The sequence below is a fragment of the Chelonoidis abingdonii genome, chromosome 3, assembly GCF_003597395.2.
Source record: "Chelonoidis abingdonii isolate Lonesome George chromosome 3, CheloAbing_2.0, whole genome shotgun sequence".
Classification (NCBI taxonomy): domain Eukaryota; kingdom Metazoa; phylum Chordata; order Testudines; family Testudinidae; genus Chelonoidis; species Chelonoidis abingdonii.
In genome coordinates, this window is record NC_133771.1 from 137,814,599 (window position 1) to 137,839,510 (window position 24,912).

At 42.1% G+C, this 24,912-nt stretch overlaps 1 protein-coding gene across 8 annotated transcripts in view; it reads right to left on the reverse strand.

Moving 5' to 3' along the window:
* The window catches only part of SIPA1L2 (signal induced proliferation associated 1 like 2), a 277,958-nt gene that overhangs the window by 106,211 nt on the left and 146,835 nt on the right, over nucleotides 1–24,912 (reverse strand). For all 8 annotated transcript variants that reach the window (XM_075064154.1, XM_075064151.1, XM_075064152.1 and 5 more), the window contains 3 exons: nucleotides 18,854–18,987; nucleotides 16,092–16,280; nucleotides 10,091–10,265 (listed from right to left, as the gene is read on the reverse strand). In XM_075064154.1, coding sequence (XP_074920255.1) covers nucleotides 10,091–10,265; nucleotides 16,092–16,280; nucleotides 18,854–18,987 — 498 coding nt within the window. The remainder of the gene's footprint in view (nucleotides 1–10,090; nucleotides 10,266–16,091; nucleotides 16,281–18,853; nucleotides 18,988–24,912) is intronic.

The window sequence follows — 24,912 nt, forward strand, 5'->3', positions numbered from 1 at the left end:
TAATTTGCAAAATTTTGTAATACATCTTGGGTCTCAATCATTACTGTAGTAGCAAATTAACCAATTTTATCCCTCTTTTATAACTTTACCTTACAATGAGAGAGACAAGGTGGCTGAGGTAATATCTTTTATTGGACCAACTGCTGTTGGTGAGAGACAAGCTTTCAGGTCCACAAAGCTCTTCTCCAGGTTTGGGAAAAATAATCAAAGCATCACAGCTAAATACAAGATGGAACAGATTCTTAAGCATAAGGATTTAACACGTCACAAGAAAGCATTCAAAATAAACTGGGCAATTAATATTTCTGCAGTCATAGGATAAAGGATAGTTAGCTGGTTACAGAAAGTTATGAGACTTAAAACCACTCTCTCTCTTCAGTGTATGATTTTTGGTGTTTAGCAGAGTTATGAATTTAAGCTTCCAGGCTTGTCTTTTGAAGGTGTGGTGCAGGTTATCTTTGAGGATGAGGACTGAAAGGTCAGATATGGAGTGCTTGTTTTATGAAAAGTGTTGCCCATAGGTGATGGTGTTACTGTCTTATTTTTCTGTGTGAGTTCATTTTAGAGTAGTGCTTGCCTGATTTCACCCACATAGTTGCTGTTGATGCATTTGGTACACTGGATAAGGTACTCCACATGTTGTGACAGGCATGTGTAGGACCCAGGTATCTTGAAAAATGTATGGTGGAAGGTGTTGATCATCGTAGCTATGGAGATATGTCTGCACATTTTGCACCTGTTCTGCAGGGTCTGGTGCGTCCTGGTTGGCAGGAAGCTTGTTTCTGATGATGAGCTTGGAGAGGTTGAGGGGCTGTTTGAAGGCCAAAAGAGAGGTTTGGGGAGAGATTTCTTTCAGGATGTGGTCCCCATCAAGTATGGTTTGTAATTGTTTGAGGATACCCCATGTGGGTTCCAGTGTGGCATGGGAGGTGTGAAATAGGAGTGTGCAGTCAATTTTTTTTGCTGGTTTTTCTCTTGTATTGAAGCAGGTTCTTTCCAGGAATTAGGGTGACCTGTTCCATAATGCAATCTTTTCCTGTGGTGGAGTGTACTTGTTCAGTGAAGATGGTTTAAACTGTTTTAAGGTACATATTCCAGACTTTCTTCTTGGAGCATATTCCATGGTATCTGAATGCCTGACTGGCTGGTCACAGATTTCTTGGTGACTCTAGAGTGGTTGCTGGATCTGTGGAGTTAAACATGGTGATCCACGGGTGTGACAGTCTACACCATTATGTTCACCTCTTTTACAAGACTATGATAAGTTTTGTACCAAGTATGCATTGTGAGGTATCATTTGAAAACTCAATGCGCTCATCATTGTCCTAATAAAATATGTGTATCAATGTTGTCAGGGCCGGTGCAAGGAAGTTCCGCACCCTAGGCGAAACTTCCACCATGCACCCCCCACCTAGCTAACCCGCCCCCCCACCCATGGCAGCTAACTCAGCCCCCACCCAGGGAGCCCCCCCCGCAGCAGCTACCCCCTCCCTCCACCGCGACTACACCCCCCCCGCTCCCCCACATCCCCTCCCACGGCCATCAAACGCCCGCCGGGGGAGACTCCCCCCATCAACCCGCCACAGCAGCTAACCCCGCCTGGGGAGACTCTCCCACCCCCGCCACAATGCAGCTAACCCCGCCTGTGGAGACTTCCCCCATCCTCCCCTGCCACAGCAGCTAACCCCGCCTGGGGAGACTTCCCTCCCCGCCCTGCCACGGCAGCTAACCCCATCTGGGGAGACTCCCCCCCTACCCCCGGCAGTTATCCCTGCCTGGGGAAACCTCCCCTCACAGAAGCTAACCCTGCCTGGGTAGCCCGCCCCAGCTCACCTCGGCTCCACCTCCTCCACTGAGCACGCCGGCTCTGCTCTAATTCTCCTCCCCACCCAGGCTTGTGGCGCTGACTGGAAGAGACTTAGAGCTGGGCAGTGTGCTCAGCGGAGAAGGCAGAGTGGAGAGACGCTGGGGCAGGTAGCTGTTCCCCTGTGCGCCCCCGCACCCCGTTACTGCAGGCAGCCCTCCCTGCATGCCCTCCCACGCAGCTCACCTCCACTCCACCTCCTCGCCTGAGGGGACTTTAAGGCACCCCCAACCACTAGGCGCCCTAGGTGACCGCCTAGTTTGCCTAAATGGTTGCACTGACCCTGAATGTTGTATGTAAAGTTATACGTTTCTATTGTATAACATTGCTGTATCATGTTCCAGAATTAGAAAAGTATGCCCAAACCCATTCTTTGGAGACAAAGATGCACTGATACTGTTACAAGAGAATTGGACTTGACATAACTCACAGCCATCTTGTGCACTTAGTCACCATAAGCTGGAAGTGAGGACATCACATAGCAAGGAAGAATCTGGCCTTGGCTTAGGCAGACAGAACAAAAACAATAGCTGCAGTATTACTAACAAGGATAGATACAGTGAAATGACAGATTCATGAAAATGGAAGGGAATGTAGATAGCTTGGTCTGGGCACCTGTGTCTTTACATTTCTTGCTGAAGTTACTTTGCTGATAAGTAAAATAATTAATTATTATTTGATGTTTCTAGGGAAATTGTTAGGGTCCATTACGAGTTACATGCTTCGTTTGAAGAATCCTATGAAGAGTTTAGTGAGAACGTACTTTGGAGAAGTTTTGATTTTTTTATGAGCAAGCAGACACAGACAATCTCCCCAGCAACTAAGAGGAAGGCTGGCTACTGGAGAACTGCTGTTGCCACTTGACACCACCTCAGACTTTGAGTAACTACATCTATTTGGGGTGCTCTAGACTATTGCTATTTTAGATGCATGCTTTGTATTCAATAAAAACAAGGATTTCTCCATGGAAGCATTCGTATGTACCAATTATTTATTAGACAGAGGTGCTATGTCCACGAGAAACTGTTTCTCACCATGACTCAAGCAAGGATGTTTCTAGAACAAGAAATTGAATTATAAAGAGGGGAGAAAAAATGCTTGATCTCACCTCCTTCATTTCTGCTCATGACGTCAATGACTCTCAAAGAACTAAAGTTGGGCACAGGAATGGGGTGGAGGGAGTCCTGGCTGGGAGGCTTTTCAGCCAGTACAAACTGCTATAAGCTTATGGAGAAAGAAATCTTTTTGCTTTTAAGTTCACTTTGCTTGTTAAGTAGACATTTAGCTTGCAATTTATCTTTTATTTCTTTTGTAACCAATCCTGACCTTTATGCCTCATTACTTGTAGTCATTTAACATTTTTCTTTTCTTTCTATAGTTAATAACCTTGTTTCACTGTTTTATATAACCAGTGTGTTTGGATTAAAGTGTGTGGGGAAAATCCATTTGGGATAACAAAGTTGGTGTGTATCATTTTCCATTGATGAAATGATAGACTTTATATGAGCTTGCATTGTTAAGCAAGGTGCTGGGCAATGCAAAACACATTACTGTGGGGAAGTCTGGGACTAGAGAATCAGCTGGTGTTCTTTTGCAGTGCAATTCATGAGAAGTTAGCTAGTAGGACTCAATACTGTGCATCTGGAAGCAAGTTACAGGCTGGAAGTTGTGTGTTAACCGGCCAGTACACCAATAAAGCAGTGTAAAAGGTATCGCAGGTTGGAGAACTGAGGAGACAGCTATAAGGCAGTCCAGGTTGTACCCTGGGGAATGTCACAATGGGTTTCTTGCATATAGTGGTCTGTAGGAATCCATTGTGGAAGCTGATCATGGTGTTCAGGAAACTGATGCTGATATAGGAGTATTCTAGAAAGAGCTGGATGGATGGATGGTGGTTGACATTGTGGTGGAAATCTGAGGGAGTTTAGGACATCTGTCCATAGATAAAAATAGAATGCCTCAGGTATATCAGTTTTGCATTGCATTTTTCCAGAAATTCCTCCTCAAAGCGGACCAGGAAGATGTTGGCATATTGGTGAGCCATCGTAATACTCACAGCTGTTCTCATGGTTTGGACAGTGTTTGTTGTTGAATATAAAGCTACTATGGATACAGATTAAATGGATGAGTTTGGTGATGCGTTTGGAATGCATATCTCAGTGTCCATAGTCTCGTAGATATTTGAGGTAGGCAGTGATTCCATCATGGTGAGGGATGCTGGTGCATTGGGAGGTGATATCCATGGTATCAAGGATGGTGTTCTGAGGGAGTTTGTTGATGTTGCAGAGTTCTGGAGTAAGTCAGTTTTGTCCTGGAGGAAATTTGCTCTTTGATGGGTGAGTGGTTTGAGGATGGTTTTTCAGAGTTCTGATACTCCTTCAGTAAGAGTCCCATGGCCAAATATGACGAGTCTGCCTGAGCTCCCTTGTTTGTGTAACTTGGGAAGCATATAGAGGTCCTTGCAGTGGGTCTGTGGGGGATGAGGAAGTAGAGTTGCTCTTGGAGTTGTTTAGGGAAGGATTTGATAATATCCTTAAATTTCTTTGTGAACTGTGGTATAGAGTCTTCGTTCAGTTCTTTATAGTAGGTCATGTCAGAGAGATATCGGTAGGCTTCATTGATGTAGCCATCACAGTAGAAGACTACAACGGCACCCAATTTCTGTGCTGGTTTGACAACTATTTGGTGGTTGGATTTCAGGGATTGTATAGCTGTCCTCTCAGCAGTGGAGAGATTATGGTGGATGCGTTATTTAAGGATTTCACAGTCAATTTTTTTCCTGAGGTAATCAATGTAATGATCAAGTGTGCGGTTTTGTCCACTGGTGGGTGACCAGTCAGATGATTCTTTTTGCTTATGACTGTCAGTAGGGATATGGTAGTTGTGGGTGGTGATAGAATTCTTTGAGGCAGAGTCAGCAAAAGACTTTATATTTCTTCACATTAGTATGAGATCAGGTTGTGTGGTGGGGCAAAATTTCAGTCCCTTGGAGAGTACAGATAGTTCAGGTCCAGTTAGGAGCTTACAGTCTCTTTGGATTACAATTATTCAAACAGATGACCTGGTATCATCATAAAATTACAGATGATGGGACAAGGAAAGACCTTAAAGATGTCTAGTCCAACCCTCCGCATGAAATAGAATTTTCCTTTACACTAGCTCCTCAAATGATCTTTCACTACCTCTTAAGCCTTGCTAGTGGCAATGCATGAACTGCCTTCAAGATCCAGCTATTCCCTAAGTGCTTCTGTAGGGAAAAAAAGCACCTAAAAGAAAAACTAAGTTTAAAGCTATTAATCAGATAGCAATGAGGGCAACGAAAATGATCATGGGGCTGGGGCACATGACTTATGAGGAGAAGCTGAGGGAACTGGACTTATTTAGTCTGCAGAAGAGAAGAGTGGGGGAGAATTTGATAGCAGCCTTCAACTACCAGAAGTGGGGCTCCAAAGAGGATGGAGCTATGCTGTTCTCAGTGGTGGCAGATGACAGAACAAGAAGCAATGGTCTCAAGTTGTAGTGGAGGTGGCCTAGATTGAATATTAGGAAAAACTATTTCACTAGGAGGGCAGTGGGGTTACATAGGGAGGTGGTGGAATCTCCATCTGTAGAGATTTTTTAAGGTCCAGCTTGACAAAGCCCTGGCTGGGATGAGTTAGTTGGGGTTGGTTCTGCTTTAAGCAGAGGGGTGGACTAGATGACCTACTGAGGTCTCTTCCAATCCTAATCTTCTATGATTCTATTGTTTCTGTATAAAATATTCTCACTGGTTTAAGTCTATCCCTATTCCCTACACATGCTTAACATTAAACAGGTGCTTAAGTGTTTTCTTGTAGAGGGGTAATTTAGTGAATCCTTTCCTGCTGTTAATCCTTTCCTATCTTTCATATTCACTCATTTCTTTGTTGGTAATTATATTATCTCCCCACACTTATTCACTCTCCTTTTCTCCAAGTTATACTCTCGGTCCTGTCTAGCACCAACATTTCAAAACCAATTTCACCTATTTTAGGCCCAGATTCAGCAAAGTACTTAAGCATATTTTAGATGTTTTGTTGAAATGGGGGTTTGATCTGTATGACGAGTTTCAAACATAGTTAAAACAGCCATGTTAGTATCTCCTGAAAAAGATTTAAAATGGAAAACATAAAATTAACTCTTATTTAATAAATTTTTTCAAAACTTTGTTTTTAATAACTTTGTATTTTAAGACATGGCCTGTGTCTGTGGCCCCAATCCTGAAAATACTTATGCACATGTTTAACTTTAAACGCCTGTGTATCACCACTGGTTTCAATACCATATTTACATTCTTAAAACTAAGTTCATACATAAGTTTTTCAGGAATGACGCTATATACACAGTATAATTCCCACTGAAGTTTTTTAATAAAATAAGCACAAAATTTCAGCCTAAGTTATTTTCCTCTTTATTTCAGCATATTCCCTGGAACTACAATCTCATTTAAACCTTTGGACACTGTTTTATAACATCAGCTTCTCCCTTTCTGTTATTTATTACAGAGAGGCAGCTCCCTTACCTGCAATCTGAGTTGTTTTAAGATAGCATCCCTATATAGTTTAATACTTTTGGTTTAGTACCTTGGAAATGAGCTAGTAAGTCTATGCCGTAAATTTAAGATCCTCTTATTTGGGAAAAGTTGAAATAATTTGGTTCAGAAGATGTCATAATGGGCACTTGATAGTTCCCATTGTAATTAAGTTTACAGAATGGTTGCTACTAGAAACACGTTTTCATAATTTTTGCTTATAATTTTCCAAAACATGTCTTTTTAGTACCTCATTTTTGCCGGACTATGAATTTTGTTTCAGAAAGTTTGAGTAAAATCCCTTCAGCCATTCTAAGTCAGAGTGTGAGAGACAGGGTGTACCAACCCCACACTGGGCTGCTGGGGGCAGACAAATCATTGTGGGTCCAGGCTACCATGCCCTCTCTCCCCTGCTGTGCATGCTCCAGGTGGAGAAGCCAAACAAAAGGAGGCAACTCAGTTCAGTCGGGGGGGGGGGGGCAATGGAAGAGGAAGGTTCCTGCAATGCTTCTGGCAATAGAGCCCGAAGATCCAGACTACCCTCCAGGTGACTCGCAGTTGGCAGAGACTGCAGGGGAAGCCAAGCCGCCGCCTGCTGAGGAAGCTGCTACCTGCTTTGTGTCCCAGCCCAGAGGGAACTAACACATATAGATTGTTTGTTTTGCTCCACCCAGGGGCCATAGACTGATTGACATTTTGCCCTTCCCAGGGGGCTAATTCACCAAATGTCACTGCTGCCCCAGCCAGGAGGCTGCAGAACTCTAGATCATTTGCTTACCTTGCCCTGCCCAGGAGCTGCAGACTGCTTACTGTTATTCCCCATCCATGGGGCTAATTCACCAAGTACTACTGCTTGCCCCAGCGAGGAGGCAGCAGGGCTCCAGGCTGTTTGTTTGTTCTGTCCACCCAGAGACCACGGATTAGTCATTTAAGCGATGCCGTCAGTGGCCGAGACCCACCTGGCTGAAATTAGCCACTTAACGGGGAAGCCTGAAAACAGGGTGACGGGATGTATGAACCCTGCACTAGGCCAATGGGGGCACCCCAGCTCGACACGGAGGGCCCCCATCACAGAGTGGGATCAGAAAAACCAGAGAAGCGTCCTCATCCAAACAATGGCAGCAACAAAATCAAGACCCCAGTTCACTTTAGTGAGATATGAACTTCAAACCCTAGAGCAATTTCTTCCACCTTCACTTTCCTTTTAAGGAATATAAGGAAATAAATTGTAAAAAGCTTTGTTACTGCCACTTTAAGGTTACATAGTTAAAAGTAATGAAAAATTTAAGATACGAAAAAGTTAAAGTTCCAAGAACAATGTTAACGTGACTCTGTTGCACATAGTATTTTCACTCCTGTTTTTCTGTGTAAGCATGTAGCCTATTATATTACTATTTATGTTATAAAACATATCATGAAACATACAGAGTATGCAATATGGCAGAATTAGAAATGCTGCCTTAATTTTTTTCCATTCCTAGTTTTGAAATTTAGAATTGTACAATCTTAATGTTGCACTGATGTATTTTTCTGCATGTAATATATGCCGCAGATCTGCATGTAATGGCCCAGATGTATCCAGTTACACTCAGAATAATATGTATGATGAAAACTAGTAAACAATAAAAACCATGCAACAGATCAATTGAAGGATAAATAATCCTTTAGTAAAAAGGTCATATTAATTCATAAACTTTTGAGGAATGGAAGAAAGGAATCCTTTTTTAAAAAAATCAGTTTAATTAGTTACAGCACTATAAAAACGAAAATGTAAAACATCAACAGCAAATGTTATGGTACCATTATGCCTGGTACAGGAAGTGCTGAAAAAGTGGCTAATAGAAAAAAAAGGAAGATCATCATAGAGCATTTTAAACTCAGTCTGTAGAATATGGAAAGATTAGTTTATTCTAACAGTAAGCATGGCACTCCTGTGACACTCACTATGGTTTTCGGCAAAAAAGAATTATATGATTACACAAATGGAAAAGGGTCTACTGAAGCCAGAGTTGTATATTCATCATAAAACCAGAGACAACTTGTTTGTCAGTCATCTTGATTTCACTCCCTTTCAGACAGCAACAAACATCTGATAGCATCTTCAACAACATACCAAATTATGTTACTGAACTCCATGGGGCAAAATGTATCAGCTGTTTGCTTTCATAGCAAATCACAACAAGTGTGTGCTGAGAACATTGCAGGCACTAAATTTGATGAGATCATATCAGCATATATTTTGATATGTAGACTGTGCCTGATGATTTTCAGTCACACTCTCCTTGTGGAATGTCCAAAAGATCATTGAGCCATTTTTTTTCCTAATGTGTGTACTGATCCCAGAAGACTTGAGCCAAATCAAAGCATTGCTAATCAGTATATGCTAACAATATTTCTATATGTTAATGTCAAACAAGATAAATTAATAACATGCTTTACTGAAATAGAATGCACTAACTATGCCTTATCAAGAAGAGATTTGTATTAACATTATCCTGACAAATCCCAAAAGGAATGTGGCCGCCATGCAAATCTAGTAGTAACAGCAGTATTATTTCAAAAAGACACACTATGCTAATGAAAAATACTCCAGTTATGTCATCTATAGTATATTGATAAGTTCCAATATCTGTTTGTAGGCCATGCCAACTTCAACAGTCAGGCTGGCTGAAAGCTGACACTTGGTAGATAATAGCAGAAATAAGTAAATCCAAGCAGTACGAAACATTAAATAAATGTAAGCAGGACAGATACCTACTCTGCATTTCACCAGGTCATATGGAGTTGATGTTAAAATCATTTCAAAACCGGATCAAACTAAAAGAAATTAGTTCTGTTGACCATACACCAGTTTGACTAACTTAAATTGAGGTGTTCATGGTTATAAATTGATTGCACTGACCCAGTCAGAACATGTCAATGTCAATGCACCAACAACCTGAGCTTCAGCAGAGCAAACTGTCATGTCCATGGTACACAGACTAGGTTGATATCCATATTTCAAAACATATCAATAGCAACAAGAGAAACTTATCTGAAACTAAATATATGCAATAAATTTCTTATCCTTTTGCACTGTTGATTTATAGTGCCTACAAGAATGAAACTTAAGAGTTAGAAACAAATGTCAAGTCACAGAAACACCATAGAAATTAGGTACGTGTTTGGATGTTACATGAAGAACAAGAAAACGTTTGTCTTATTGAAAACACTGGGTCTTTCTTCAAGTATGAACATTAATCCAAGAAATCCTACCATCAAATGAGGAAAAAAATGTCCCTTTTCCATCACTTCCCCTTCAACAATATATAAACTTTCACTTTTCCTTTTCAGACTAAGAACCAAGATGGTAAAATGTGGGTCAATGATATTAACATAGTTTTTTTTCATAGTTGTAAACATAACATAGGTATAAATTTAGTCACAAAGATGCTATGACAAAGCAAGAGAAGATTGACGCACCAAAAGTTTTTCTAATTGTGTCACAGTAAAGAGTATTAACCTTTTAGACTTAAGGTATGCTGTATATAGCATCTATGGGAATTTAAATTACTATAATATAATCTTGCTAGTCAACTCCCAAGGCCAGGTGTACAGAACAAAGAGCCAGACTTTACAAAAGATGCTTACCTTTGGAGAATTATAGACTCCTCCCACATGTTAGAATTACAACTTACTTTTATTGTCTAGCTGAGCTCTGTATTTACTAAACCCTTTTAGCCGTACTCTCTGGCCCAGAAGATCAAGGAACTCTTCAAAAGCAGGCCCGGCTGTCTCATTGTTATACATCTCTTCCTCTGTGCTTTGGCCCGCTTTGCAATACAGGACCCCAATCTTGTGCTGAAAACTCAGCTGAAATAAGAAAAGTAAAATTACAAATGGAAAAACATGGTAAGCAGTGACACAGAAAAATATGAACTATTTAAACTACAATTTTATTTCTGCAATAGCAGGCAAGGATTATTTAATAAATATGATCAAAAATTATTTTAGAACGTGAGGAAAAATTCAGATGTGAAAGATAAAGAAAACTATATTCAGCAAACTATATTCAGCAAAGTTGACAGTCAGCATTCAAGCACAGACAGAACAAGTTGATAAATCCTTGACTTTTGACTTAGCTATCAATTATATATAGAAATGTCCAGTATTGCATGCTCTACAATTTTATATCTTTCTTTAATTGGCACTGGCTGTACAATTGTCTTCTTTCACAGTCTGGGAACACAGCAAGGAGTCTATTTTTAGAGTCTTGCAAATCCATGGGTATCCGCTTTGTATCCACAGACCATTTCTGCAGATTGCAGCGTGGATGCAGATACAAATTTATTATCCGCACCGGGGTCTGCAGCACACACTCACTCAAATGGAGCGGCTGTCACCCAGACTGCAGGCTCCAATTCCATTCTCTGAATCATGCAGCAGCATTCTGGGAGTTTTAGTCTCCAGCTTGCTCGGAGGAAGGAGTAAACTACAACTCCCAGAAGGGAGTGAGCCAAGAACCGTTTTGAAGGTGCGATTGTTCTTTAAATCAGCCAGCGGCAATAGCTACATGCTTTAGAGTCGCCATAACTGCGTAAGGGTGTCTAAGCCCCTCAAGGGAGGGCTACATAGAAGAACCCAGATTTGTAGCCTCCCTGCCCAGAGCGGGGAAGGATGTATGGCAGGGACGGAGCAGGTGGGAGGGCAGGAGGTGTCTAGAGAGAAGTGGGGTTGGGATGGTGGTTGGGGGTTTGACACAGCCATGTGTCCGCTGCGCAGTGACCTGTGGATAGAGTTATTAACTGTCTAATCACACAAACACCCTTGCCCTGCCCCACCCCTGCCTTGCCCCTTCTCTGAGGCCCTGCCCCACTCACTCCATCTCCCTTCTTTTCATCATTTGTTCTCCCTCACCCTCACTCACTTTCACTGGGCTGGAGCAGGGGGTGGGGATGCGGGCTCTGAGCTGGGGCTGAGGGGTTCAGAGTGTGGGAGGGGGCTCTGGGCTGAGCCTAGCAGGGCCTTTGGCTGCACAAGGGGATGCGGGGTGCAGGCTTTGGGAGGGAGTTTTGGGTGTGGAGGGGATTCAAGACTAGGGAAGGGGATTGGGGTGCGGGAGGGGGTATGGGGTGCTGACTCCAGGAGAGGGCTCAGGGCTGGGGGTTTGGGGTGCAGGAGGGGATGAAGGGTGTGGGCTCCAATCAGGCAGTGCTTACCTTGGGTGGCTCCCGGTTGGTGGCGCAGCGGGGCTAAGGCAGGCGCCTTACCTGCCCTGGCCCAGTGCTACTCGCAGAAGGGGCTGACACATCCCTGCTGTCCCTGGGGGGCAGGGTGTTCCACGTGCTGCTCCTACCTGCAGGCACTGCCACTGCAGCTCCCATTGGCCACACTTCCTGGCCAATGGGAGCTGTAGAGTCGGTGCTCAGGGCAGGGGCAGTACATGGAGACTCCCTGGCCTCCCTCCCAGGGGACACAAGAATGTGCTTGCTGCTTCCGAGAGTGGCGCAGACTTAGGGCATGCAGGGAGCCTGCCTTAGGCCCGCCGTGCTGCTGGACTTTTAGCGGCCTTAAATCTCCCAGTTTGGCTTCTGTAGCCTCCAGGAGTTACAGCCCAGTTCCAGGAGTCTCCTGGCGAAACTGGGAGGGTTGGCAACCCTACCAGTGGAGCTGTTTATAACTGTGCAAATCTGCGGATACCTGCAGACAATTTTTGTGGATTGTGGATCAGATGCGGATATACCTTTTTGTATCAGTGCAGGGCTCTATCTATTTTCACATATTTTTAGCTTTTAAACTTTAGCTAGTTGGTCCCCTGTATGTCAAATGCTTCCACATACCACCTTTCTAATTATATGAGAACATCCATTTAAAAAGACATGCTTCAAATGAGTACTGTAAATAGGTTTTCACAAGATTAATTTCTTTTATATGCATCAATAAATCTTTTTTCCTCAAAAATGTCTTTTGCAAAAAAGTAATTTCCTGTTTTCTGACCATCTTCACGTGCAGAGATCTCTGTTATATGCACAGTGTACTGTAAACTAAAAATAAGACTGCAACTGAATGTTGTTAAAATCTCAATACTGAAACATTGTTAGATTAGATGGGATGATTTTCCTGAGAAAAGTATTGACTTATTTTTTAAGCCGGATTCATGAGACAACAAATAGGAAACTCCAATATGAGTGGATTAGTCCTGTTAGTCTTTCTACCAGCTATTAAAGCTTCACAAACTGACAGAGATCAGTAGTCACATCAGATTCTCTTAAGACATTTATCCATACACACTTTTCACATTTACGATCAAGTTCTAAAATACTTCCTTAATCAAAATTCAGGACTACTGTCTAGGTCTGTAGAATAAAGAGTATACAATACTCTTCCTGTCAAAGTACACTTAGGTGACAAAAATCTACTGCACGTTAGGCATACATAATATAAAGGCTACAGTGCTAAATATACTTCAAACCACGTTAATTCATGCGTGTGATATCACACTCGTTTCATCATGGCAACTGGTATGAAAAGTCATGAGCTAGGAATGGTAAAAAAGGCAAGCAATGAAAATATGGCAAAATAGAGTCAAGTGTCATGAGAGTGGCTTTAAACCTCAAATTCCCTTTATCTTCCCATTTTAGTAATAGCCGTGCTTATACTAAATGAGTAGGCAGTCATGAAGAGTTAAACTGTGTGGTTTGTGTGCCATATTTTTTATCTATTTATTTATTTATTTTTAAAAGAAAAAACTCCTCATCACTCCTGGAGGAATAAAAGCTCTCATTGCTGGTTTACAAAACTGATCTTTTGTGCCATCATGATGTTACTGCTTTTCTGAGCTCCTGCTCTGTTTGCCTCTCATGCAGCCTTGGGTTCAACTTGGCAACACTCAAGATGCTCAGTAAAATTGACTCAATTATCACAGGCACCCACTACATACAAAAATCCTCAAATGTCAAAAGTCATGGATATTTTTAAAAACTCTGGAAAGAATGAGATTCTATGCATCTCATGACAAAGAATACAGCAAAACGTCCCTTGACTTCTACAGGGCTAGAATTTCACTCTTAGTTATTGAATTAACTATCAATGGGACAATTTCTACTTTGTTTTACTGATATAAATCTGGCGTAACGCCACTGGTCCAGAGAACAATTTCATAATTCTATCTATTCTGACTCAGGGCAGATATTTTTTAGTCATTACCTAATGGATAATGCTTTAGCTACTGAACAAACATCAGCATAGCTATGCTTGATGAGAAGCAGATCACACTCCATTTATTAAGGGAATGCTTAGATGACAACTTCTGGATCTCTATCCTACACAGTTCAACTTTTTGGCTGCGATGTTCAGAGAAACCCAGGGAAGTTGGGTACTCAACATCAACTGAATTTCAAAGCAATTTGAGCACCATTTCCCTTGGACCCCTTTGTAAATTCCTTTGTTCCAGAGAAGGGCAAAAAGATTCACATGCAATAAGAACACTCACCATATCCTATCACCAGAAAAAGGAAAAGTACAATTATTAAAAATATTCCATCTTGATCTCGAGATGAACAGGTGGCTTTTCCCATAAAACCTATGGTCAATCTGAGGTAGATCAAATTGCCCGTTTCTCACAACAAATAGGAAAATACAGATTCTTTATTTACATTCTTGAAAGAGGTTAATCATTCTGTTCACATCTATTTTGCTATTGTCACATTTCCTACATACCAGTCTCTCAAATGACTATTACCCTGGTGACAAAATTAATCCACTAGACCATGGTTCACATTTAAAAAAAATGTGCTGTACAGCCAGCCATCACCTTCAATTACCATGAAAGACTCTTTTTTTATTTGCTTGATTAATAAACTCAATGTATTAAACACCTAAGAGGATTAAAATCATAAAAAGATCTCATGCTAGTTCTATACACAGCTTTCTGTATTTGCCTCAGTAACTATCTCAAGATAAGAAGCATAAAAGAAGTATTAAAATAATATATTCATACTGATGACAGCACATTTCACAACAGAACTGAATTCTCAATACTAAACATCAGGCATAAAAAAGGAAAAATGAGGACTGTTGTATCTCAAAGTCATTAACTGATTATTATAACATTACTTCGGTTAGTTTGACTGCTTTATGCTTCCACAATGGACACCCAAATTACAGTCCCAGTTTATGGTTGTGGATGATGGCAATGAGTTCTATAAATGTACCATATAGTTTGTTTAAAGAAGGAAATGCCTTACATTGCCCCAAATGCGATTCCACTCTGGTCAATTAATATTATTGATATTACGAGCGGGAACTCACTTGAGTTTAAACAAAAAAGATAGCTACAATGATGTCGTACCCAAGGAGCACTAAGCTTAAAAATTGGCTGAATGCTCCCAATTTCCTTTACTGTTTTTCATGAACTCTGACAGACCAAAGGAGAAAGTAAAAAAATTATTCAAAACACACATTAAATTTAAAAACATATTTGATAATTTATTAAAAATTCTTTTTGCCCTAGGAGAGCAAATGAGTGGGGAAATATAGAGGAAATGGGTACATCGAACTGACATTCTCATAGCTAGGAACCATCTATTGATCTACAACTACTCTGTTACAACTAAAAGAAATAACAGAAGAATGCCTTGTATACACTAACATGTTAGACACAATCACTGTATTTCATACTGAATTAATACTGAAAATTATTAAGACACGATAGTCCCTTATTTTTGCATGTACAATGATCATTTATTTAAAATTAAAATCTTAAACATTCTTTGCATAGGTGAACTAAAGGCATTCACAAGCTAGTCCTTCACAGATTATTCAGAAGCAGTAAACATGTTTGGCAGTCTTTGAACAGAGAAGGTTCACCTTTACTGAACCTGTTAAATCTCACCAGTATTCACTCTGAATTTTAAGTGTACGTTTGTTTCATTGCTGATGCAGTGTTAACCTGTTAGATAGTCTCAATTAGAATTTCAGCTGTTTGAACTATCACACATTTCACTCCACTGATAAGTTTGCTACAGTGAATAAGAGTGCTAATTATAAGTTAAAATATGAAAACTAACTTGGGATTCATGGGACTATGATATAAGTAAACCTTATTTCTAACTATAATACATCTAATTTTCCAAAGTGCTGAGCACTTCCAGCTGCCACTGATTTCAGTTTTAGATGTAGAGGCTCATCATGATTTTATAAATCTTTAGAATTTTACCTACTCTCTCTATAAGAAATACACATTAGTTAACCTTTTTGTTTATATCCAATATTTGCACATAGAAAATATGGACTTCAATCTGTGAAAACCATTTTTGTGAAAATTTTAAAAACATAGTACAAACTATATTCTCTCCCTCTCCTTACTCCTGGGATTCTCTACAGGTTACTTGGTCTTTCCCAAATTGCAAGGCATATTGCTTGGAAAATAAACAAATTATTGTTCAAATACTTGTAACTCCGGCAATAGGGCATTTTTCTGGAGTCACTGAACCATTACCTGTCACCATTTTCATTTTGTTATTAAAAATACTCAGCTGTTTGTGAACTCTTCTTGAAAATAGGGCAAATGGCTGTTCAAGAGAAAATATATTACATCACAAATTCATGTTTATTTACAACATCAACAAAAGATTTAAGGAAAAAGGTACATGTTCTTTCAAGTGGATAGCCTTTAGAGAGAAATCAAACACAACATACCCCTTGTTCATCCAGTTTAAGCAGCTGTTCAGAGACTTTGGGTGAGCTTGAAGCCTGCCTCAGGCACTGAATGCTCAACTCTGGTATTACATATTCCAGTACCTCTTTGAGAGGCAGGCCTCGTGCTGTGCCATGTCTTGCAGTAGATGGTATGGCATCTTCTAATATTGCTCCTCTCAATGTAGTAAGCTGCAGCAAGAGTGGAAGACCTCACTGAATATTTATAATTTTAACACTACGCTATTAAAATACAATCTTCAGGCTCTGAAGTGGGGATTTGTTGGGGGGAGAGACAGACATGTTTAATTCATTGAGGATATTGCAAAGGTTAGTAAAGCAAATAAACATTAAAGAGGAAACAGACATTTGTAACTTCTAAACAAAGAAGTTAAATATAGTAACACTAGACTATGTACAATTACTAGAAAATAGAAACTTTGGGCTGATACTCAAATCCAGAACTCATTTCTTTTGTTACTAAGGCTGTGTCTTCATTGAAAAAAAAAGGTGAGTCTTTTTACAGCAGGATAATTAATGTGCATTAGCTATCTCACTGTAAAATCCTAGTTGGACAAGTCACTGTACTTTTAGGGTATGTCTACACTGCAGATTAGGAAATGTGTCTGTAGCACACAGAGACATATCCTGATCTAGTTAGATCAAAGCTAGCTTGAGTAGCAGCATGTGCAGCAACTGTTTGAGTATGTACCCAAGGTCCTATGCAAGCAGGACTAGCCCAGCAGCTGCCCGTATGGCCATTGCTTCACTATCATCATTACTTGATCAAGCTCTTGACCTGGATCAGAGCTAGCTGGGGTACACCCACCCATACTGTTATCACACCTCCCAGTTGCAGTGTAGACAAATCCTTACTGTGAGATAGTATAGGTGAGGTCAGCCACAGGCAGAAATATAGTGTTGATCTCACAGTTACAACTACAGTGCCTTGTCTCTACTAGGAGTTTACAGTAGAATAGCTAGTGTATATTAGTTATCCTGAAATAAAAAAAAAAATACAAGACACAAAAACAAATAACCACTCCCCGCGTGCGCGCACACACACACACTTCTTTTTAATAATGAAGACAAAGTCTAAGTATTATACAACATATTATATATATGTACAGTGGAAACCTGAACATTACAGTTAACAGGAATAGAGCTGGGCAAAATTTTTTGGACAAAACTTTCACTAAAAAAATGCAGATTTGGGTTGGCTAAAACATTTTGCAAGTTTGTACTGAATTCACCAAATTGTTTCAACAGAACAACCCCCCCCCGCCCCAGTCTAAATGTTTTTGTGACCGAATGCCCTCCTGATCCCCTTAGAGGGGCAATGGACCTAATGTATCTGGACTGTCCAGGGGAGGACTGGACAGTGCAGAGCACACGTTTTTTGGGGAAATCTGGGACTGGGCATGTATTGGGGTCACCCTTCAAACAGTAATCATGGCTTCTGGAAGCCAGAGCATGGTTGGTGTTTGCTGACAGGCTGCTGGGGTCATAGTTGCCGGACAAGGGCTGTGGCTATACACAGACTTTGTGGGTGTTACCTGCATGCTGGCAGGCTGTTTGTCAGAAGCCCACATTGGGAGCTACAGCAGCAAAGCATTTTGAGATATCCCAGATTGCAGGGCAAGTGGTGACAGCCCTCACTGGCTTAAATTGCACCACAGAACGTCAAAGTTTTGTTATGACTTTTTTGAAACAAAACATTTTGAATTTTAGTTCACTTTTATTTCAAAAGGTAAAAAAAATCCAAACCAAAACTAAATGTTTCATTTTAGTCAACCCCCATCTTCCTCCCGCAATTCAGCCACTGTACCAGTTATTGGCACAGCTCTAATCAAGAACTGACACTTTATGGCTAACAGGTGTTTCTTGCCATGATGAAGAGACAACTTCTGAGAATCAAAGGAAAGTTTGCACTTGTATGTCATCTTTGGTTGGTGTCTGTGATAAGCACCTGAAACTTTCCTTCAAATCACCACTAAAAATAGGATCCACGTGACTCACTGCTGTGATAAGGGAAGAATGAACCAGTTTGGGAAAAAATACAAACTAGCCTGAATGTGAAAGTTTTGATCAGGTTTGGTAAGTATACCTCCAATACAATCAAAGTCCACTTCTACTTCAAACAGGATCCACTATTTTTGCTTCAGTAAGATATTAGCATTCCCTCTCCTTCCATAAACCATGTACTTGGAAGAGATTTGGTATCCCAGTTATTCCAGACCGCAAATATAGTACATCACTTTTGAAGAGATAACAGGCATTTTGAAACTATACACTTGTAAGTTTTTTTTGGCTAAAAAACCTTGAGGAATAGTAAACATCTTCAAGTTCCTCATCCCTCCCTTTTGTCCCAAACTTTCCTTCCTGCCACAAGAAACCTAACACTCTCCAGAAGCACCTCAGGCTAAACTTATCTTCCCTTGTTTGCTGTCTGCCCTCTCTGGTTCCCCATCTGTTCCCTTATGGGTCCCTCTGGATATGTACCTGCAACCAATCCAACTGTTCTCTAATGGTTCCCAACCAAAGGAAGCAAGCATTTCAGGAAGCAGGAAAATAAGCAAAATTTTGCTTCAGGAATCAGCTGCAACATGTATTAATGCTAACAAAACACACACCTCCCTGCAAATGTATTCATCTGTAAAATCTTTTAAAAGTCAATTTCCAGATCGATGCTAGCATGGGAAAACAGCCAGTGTTAACTTCTCTTTTACCTCCTTCTCCCCATCAAAACAGCACTCAAACAGTACCTCACTTGTCCTGAAAGCTATACGATAGTTGAACTGAGATCCTTCTCTCTCCTTAGCATCTTCAACCTTCTCTCTCCTGATGCTGACTGCAACAGGACCTAGATTTTCATCAATTCCAAAATAGTTCTGATGCTCTGTAGCAGAGGAGAATGAATGCAAAAAGGAAGAGAATAGCGAAGTGTTAGACTTATGGCTGCATCAAATCTTATACGAGAAGTCTTACAGTGATAAACAGGCATCTACTGTTGCACTGTGCGCCATACAATGGCTTTTCTATGTCTAAACATTGTTTGATAGAAGAGATTACATTCTCTAGTTAAGATTAGTTACGCACAAGAATCAAAATATCTGGTAGGACAAGTTCCCAATAGACAACTAAATCACATCCATTTCTCACAAGTAGACAAGCAGCATGTATCTTTCAAAATATATTGCTTTTTAGTAGTATTTCCAAGAGTGAACCATTACAAAAAGTGTCATGGCATGCTTTATCACTGATTGACAATTTGTGTCTTAAACCAGTATAACAACCGTCAGAAATGAACACGAAGACTTCGTTGTAGTGGGTAGAAACAAAATTAGTCAGTAGTAGGAACTGGAAAATAACACGCTTTCTAAATAGTTTACCATGACAATACAAGCCAATATTTTATTTATTTTAAATAAAATGCTGTATTAAATTAATCTAGGTGGATCAGTGTGGAATAATATGCACAAACAGCAAGTTTTATACATATTGGAAGAAAGTCTGTAGCTCTAGTATCATTTACCAGAATCAACTAAAACACTGTGGGTGTTTGTTTTTTTAATAAAGTAGAGACAGAAAATAATTAAATAGTCTTGTGGTTAATGCACAAGCTTGGGAGTCAGAATACTAACAATATCAGAAAGAACTGAAGTTAACAACTTCTCAGTTTATGGCAACCTGCTAATTTTGTGAATAATGAACAACAGTGCATTCCTCTAATTTTCTTCAGATTTCTATACTCACTTTGGCACATTTTTTCCAAGTTCTGTGAATTAATTGTAAGTAGAAGCATCATTACAGGAAATGTTCACAGAAGTGTATTTCAGGGGGAGATGAAGGCCTAGAGGACTGGTAAGGGAATGCAAACCCTTTTACCACTAGCTTACCAATTTAACTACAGCTCAGACTGAAAACAAATGAAAATTGTTAACATTTGATGGCTTTTCAGGGATCTATATGACGCATGTTGGTGGTCTCTCAATGGAAAGCATTCACAACAGCTGGTACTCTCGGTTCCTCCAGGAAATAAAGACCAACAAAAAACCTTACCACTTTCTTCTGCAAATGCAAAGACATGTCTTTGACCTTGCCTTCTCTTACATAAACTCACAGTAACAGGTATATTTATATTAAAAAGACAAACACACCTTATACATTCTCCACTCCACTGCACATGTTTCTCCCTCTGGGAAGAGAATGGGGGAAGAGGGGAACAATATGTGACAGACGTGTAGTCAAATTGCTTAATGCACTACTAGAAGGTGCTCAGATACTATGGTGATGAGCATGGTATATACAGAATCAAATAAACCCTTCTTAATAATCCTGGAAGTGACACTAAGGACCAAAGGGGCACAGAGATTGAATCATAGATTCATAAATTCTAGGGCTGAAAGGGACCTCGAGAGGTCATCAAGTCCTGTCCCCTGCCCTCATGGCAGAACCAAATATTGTCTAGACCATCCCCCTGATAGACATTTATCTAATCTACACTTAAATATCTCCAGAGATGGAGGCCTGGTCAACACTACGCGTTTAAACCGATTTTAGCAGCGTTAAACCAATTTAACGCTGTACCCGTCCACACAACGAGGCCCTTTATATCGACATAAAGAGCTCTTTAAATCGGTTTCTGTACTCCTCACCAACGAGTGGAGTAGCGCTAAAATCAGTATTACCATATTGGATTAGGGTTAGCGTGGCCGCAAATCGATGGTATTGGCCTCCGGGCAGTATCCCACAGTGCACCATTGTGACCGTTCTGGACAGCAATCTCAACTCGGATTCACTGGCCAGGTATACAGGAAAAGCCCCGCGAACTTTTGAATTTCATATCTTGTTTGGCCAGCATGGAGCTCTCATCAGCACAGGTGACCACGCAGAGCTCATCAGCACAGGTAACAATGTAGTCTTCTGAGAATCGAAAAAGAGCTCCAGCATGGACCGCATGGGAGGTACTGGATCTGATCGCTATATGGGGAGAGGATTCTGTGCTAACAGAACTACTTTCCAAAAGATGAAATGAAAAAATATTTCCAAGGGCTTATGGATGAGAAAGGCCACACCAGGACTCAGTGCAGTTGCAAAGTGAAAGTTAAGGAGCTCAGACGAGTCTACCAGAACACCAAAGAAGCAAACGAAGTCTGGGGCAGGGCCAAAACATGCCACTTCTACGCTGAGCTGCATTGCAATTCTAGGGGTCTGCCACCACTACCCACCCCTGGTCCCTGGATTCGAGGTGGGGTGGTAAACTCCCGTGCCTGAGGATTGCTGTGGACAGGAAGATGAGAGGAGGAAGAGAAGACGAGCTTGCAGAGAGACACCAGCACTCCGTTAGCCGCAACAGCAGGAGCTTTTTTCACCCAGACGAATCCTCTCCCAGCCCTCTCAACCCACTAGCCCAGACAGTGAAGCCATTAGAAGCGACCTCTGGTGAGTGCACCTTTGTAAATATAAACATGGTTTAAATAGCAAGCGTTTTGTTAATGATCTGATTTTGCCCTAAGGACTTGGGATGGCATCGTCGGCCAGTACAGTTATTGAAACAGTTTGTTACATGTTAAACTCTGGGGATGGAGTGGAAATTGTCCAGGACATCTCCATGAAGCTCTCCTGGAGGTACTCCAAAAGCCTTTGCAGAAGGTTTCTGCAAGGCATGATTATTGTTCCACCATCTCCCATTGGTAGGACACTTTTGACGTCACCATTCGCATTGTAGCAAGTAAATAGGATTAATCATTGCAGACGACAAGCATAGCTGGTTAATAGGTCTCAGAATTGCATATGCATTCAAAAACATCGTTTCTTATCGCTTCTATCGTCTCTTCTTTTGTAACCTGGTTGAAATTCAGGAATTTAATTAAGGGGACAGAGATGGCCATTCCTACTGGGCTGTTTGCCTGTTGCTTAAAAAAATCCTTCCTTGCACGTAGCCAAGCAGGGGGAGGGGGAAGGGGGGATAGCGCTGAGCTTTTTCGCGTTTGGCTAGCAGGATCTTCCCTGCTACCAGCCACGCAGGGTGGGGGGGGGGGGGGATGTTGATTAGCAGTGATCTTCATGATACCAGCCATGTGGTGGGGAGGGGTAAAGCGATCATCCCAGAATTGGATGGGGGGTGGCTTCTGCTGCTGCATGTTAACAGGAAAGAAGCATCACTGAACGGGATTTGCTTGGTATTTGGGAAAGGAGGGCACTGTGTATATGAAGGCTGCAGAAGCCGAAAGACAATGGCTTACCATGGCCGCATGCAAGCTGAATTCTGATGCCCAGACCTGCGTCTGTGAGATCTGTAACACCAGAGCCGCAGGCACTCAATATTAAGATGCAAAAATGCGACCTTGTAGTGAAATCACATGTGCTATGTAAGGTGAATAGTGTTGTTCACTGTGAAAGAGTATAACCATTGTTCTGTAAAATGTATCTTTTTAAATACTTCTCTCCCTTTTTTCCCTCCCTCATGCAGCTGCAAATTTTTCAAGTCTCCCTACTCCATCCCGAAGGCTATCTCAGATAAGGGGAGGAAAAAAAGACGACGCGAGACGAAATGTTCTCGGAAATCATGGAAGTGACCCGCAATGAAAGAGCTCATCTGAATGAGTGGAAGGACGTGGTATCAAATTACAGGAAAGATGCCAGTGAACGTGAGGACAGGAGGGACCTGTGAGATGAGAGGTCGAGATGAAGATCAGAAGCAGTGAGGTGTAGGCAGGAAGATCAGCGGTGGCGGGATGCAACGCTGGGGCTGCTGCGTGATCAAACTGATATCCTCCGACGTCTGGTGGAGCTTCAGGAAGAGCAGCGGGGTCACAGAGTGCCGCTGCAGCCCCTGTGTAACCACCCTCACCACTCACCATGTTCCATATCTTCCTCACCCAGACGTGTAAGAACGCGTGGGGGGAAGGCTTCGTGCACCCGCCCACTCCACCCCCGTGGACAGCCCAACCAAAAGGCTGTCATTACATTGAAATGTTTTAGTGGCCTTTTCCTTCCCCTCCTATCCTCCTCCCAAACCACACCCGGGATACCTTGTCAGTTCTCTCCCTCTTTTTATAATGACTTTTTAATAAAGAATACATGATTTTTAAACGATAGTGACTTTATTTCCTTAAGCAAGCTGTAATCGAAGGGGGAGGGTGGGTTGCTTACAGGGAATGAGTCAATCAAGGGGGGGGGTTCATCAAGGGGAAACAAACACAACAGTCACACCGTACCCTGGCCCGTGATGAAACTCGTTTTCAAAGCTTCTCTGATGCGCACCGCTTCCTGGTGTGCTCTTCTAATCGCCCTGGTGTCTGGCTGCGCGTAATCAGCGGCCAGGTGATTTGCCTCAGCCTCCCACCCCGCCATAAAGGTCTCCCCCTTACTCTCACAGAGATTGTGGAGCACACAGCAAGCAGCAATAACAAAGGGGACATTGGTTTGGCTGAGGTCTGAGCGAGTCAGTAATGCACCGCCAGCGCGCCTTTAAACGGCCAAATGCACATTCTACCACCATTCTGCACTTGCTCAGCCTGTAGTTGAACAGCTCCTGACTACTGTCCAGGCTGCCTGTGTATGGCTTCATGAGCCATGGCATCAAGGGGTAGGCTGGGTCCCCCAGGATAACTACAGGCATTTTCAACATCCCCAACTGTTATTTTCTGGTCTGGGAAGTAATTCCCTTGCTGCAGCCGTTTAAACAGAGTAGTGTTCCTGAAGACGCGAGCGTCATGAACCCTTCCTGGCCATCCCACGTGGATGTTGGTGAAACGTCCCTTGTGATCCACCAGTGCTTGCAGCACCATTGAAAAGTACCCCTTGCGGTTTATGTACTGGGTGCCCTGGTGCTCCGGTGCCAAGATAGGGATATGGGTTCCATCTATCGCCCCCCACCCCCCAGTTAGGGAATCCCATTGCAGCAAAGCCATCCACTATGACCTGCACATTTCCCAGAGTCACAACCTTTCGTAGCAGCAGCTTAATGATTGCTTTGGCTACTTGCATCACAGCAGCCCCCACAGTAGATTTTCCCACTCCAAATTGATTCCCGACTGACCGGTAGCTGTCTGGCGTTGCAAGCTTCCAGAGGGCTATTGCCACTCGCTTCTCAACTGTGAGGGCTGCTCTCATCTTGGTATTATGGCGTTTTCAGGGCAGGGGAAAGCAAGTCACAAAGTTCCATGAAAGTGCCCTTACGCATGCGAAAGTTTCGCAGCCACTGCGAATCGTCCCACACCTGCAAAACTATGCGGTCCCACCAGTCTGTGCTTGTTTCCTGGGGCCCAAAATCGGCATTCAATGGCTAGAACCTGCCCCATTACCAGCAGGATCTCCAAAGCGCAGGGGCCGCGGTTTGAGAGAATTCTGTGTCCATGTCCTCATCATTCTCTCGTCGCCGCGCTGCCGTAGCCGCCTCCTCCTCCTCGCCTGGCTTTGCAGGTCCCGGTTCAGCATAGACTGCACGAGAATGCGCGAGGTGTTTACAACGTCCACGATTGCGTGTATTGATCTGAGCAGGGTCCATGCTTGCTGTGCTATGGCGTTTGCACAGTTCACCCAGGAAAAAAGGCGCGAAACGGTTGTCTGCTGCTTTCACGGAGGGAGGGGTGAGGCTGTACCCAGAACCACCTGCGACAATGATTTTTGCCCCATCAGGCACTGGGATCTCAACCCAGAATTCCAAGGGGCGGGGAGACTGCGGGAACTATGGGATAGCTACAGGATAGCTACCCACAGTGCAACGCTCCAGAAATCGACGCTAGCCTCGGACCATGGATGCACACCTCCGAATTAATGTGTCTAGTGTGGCCACGTGCACTTCACTTTATACAAT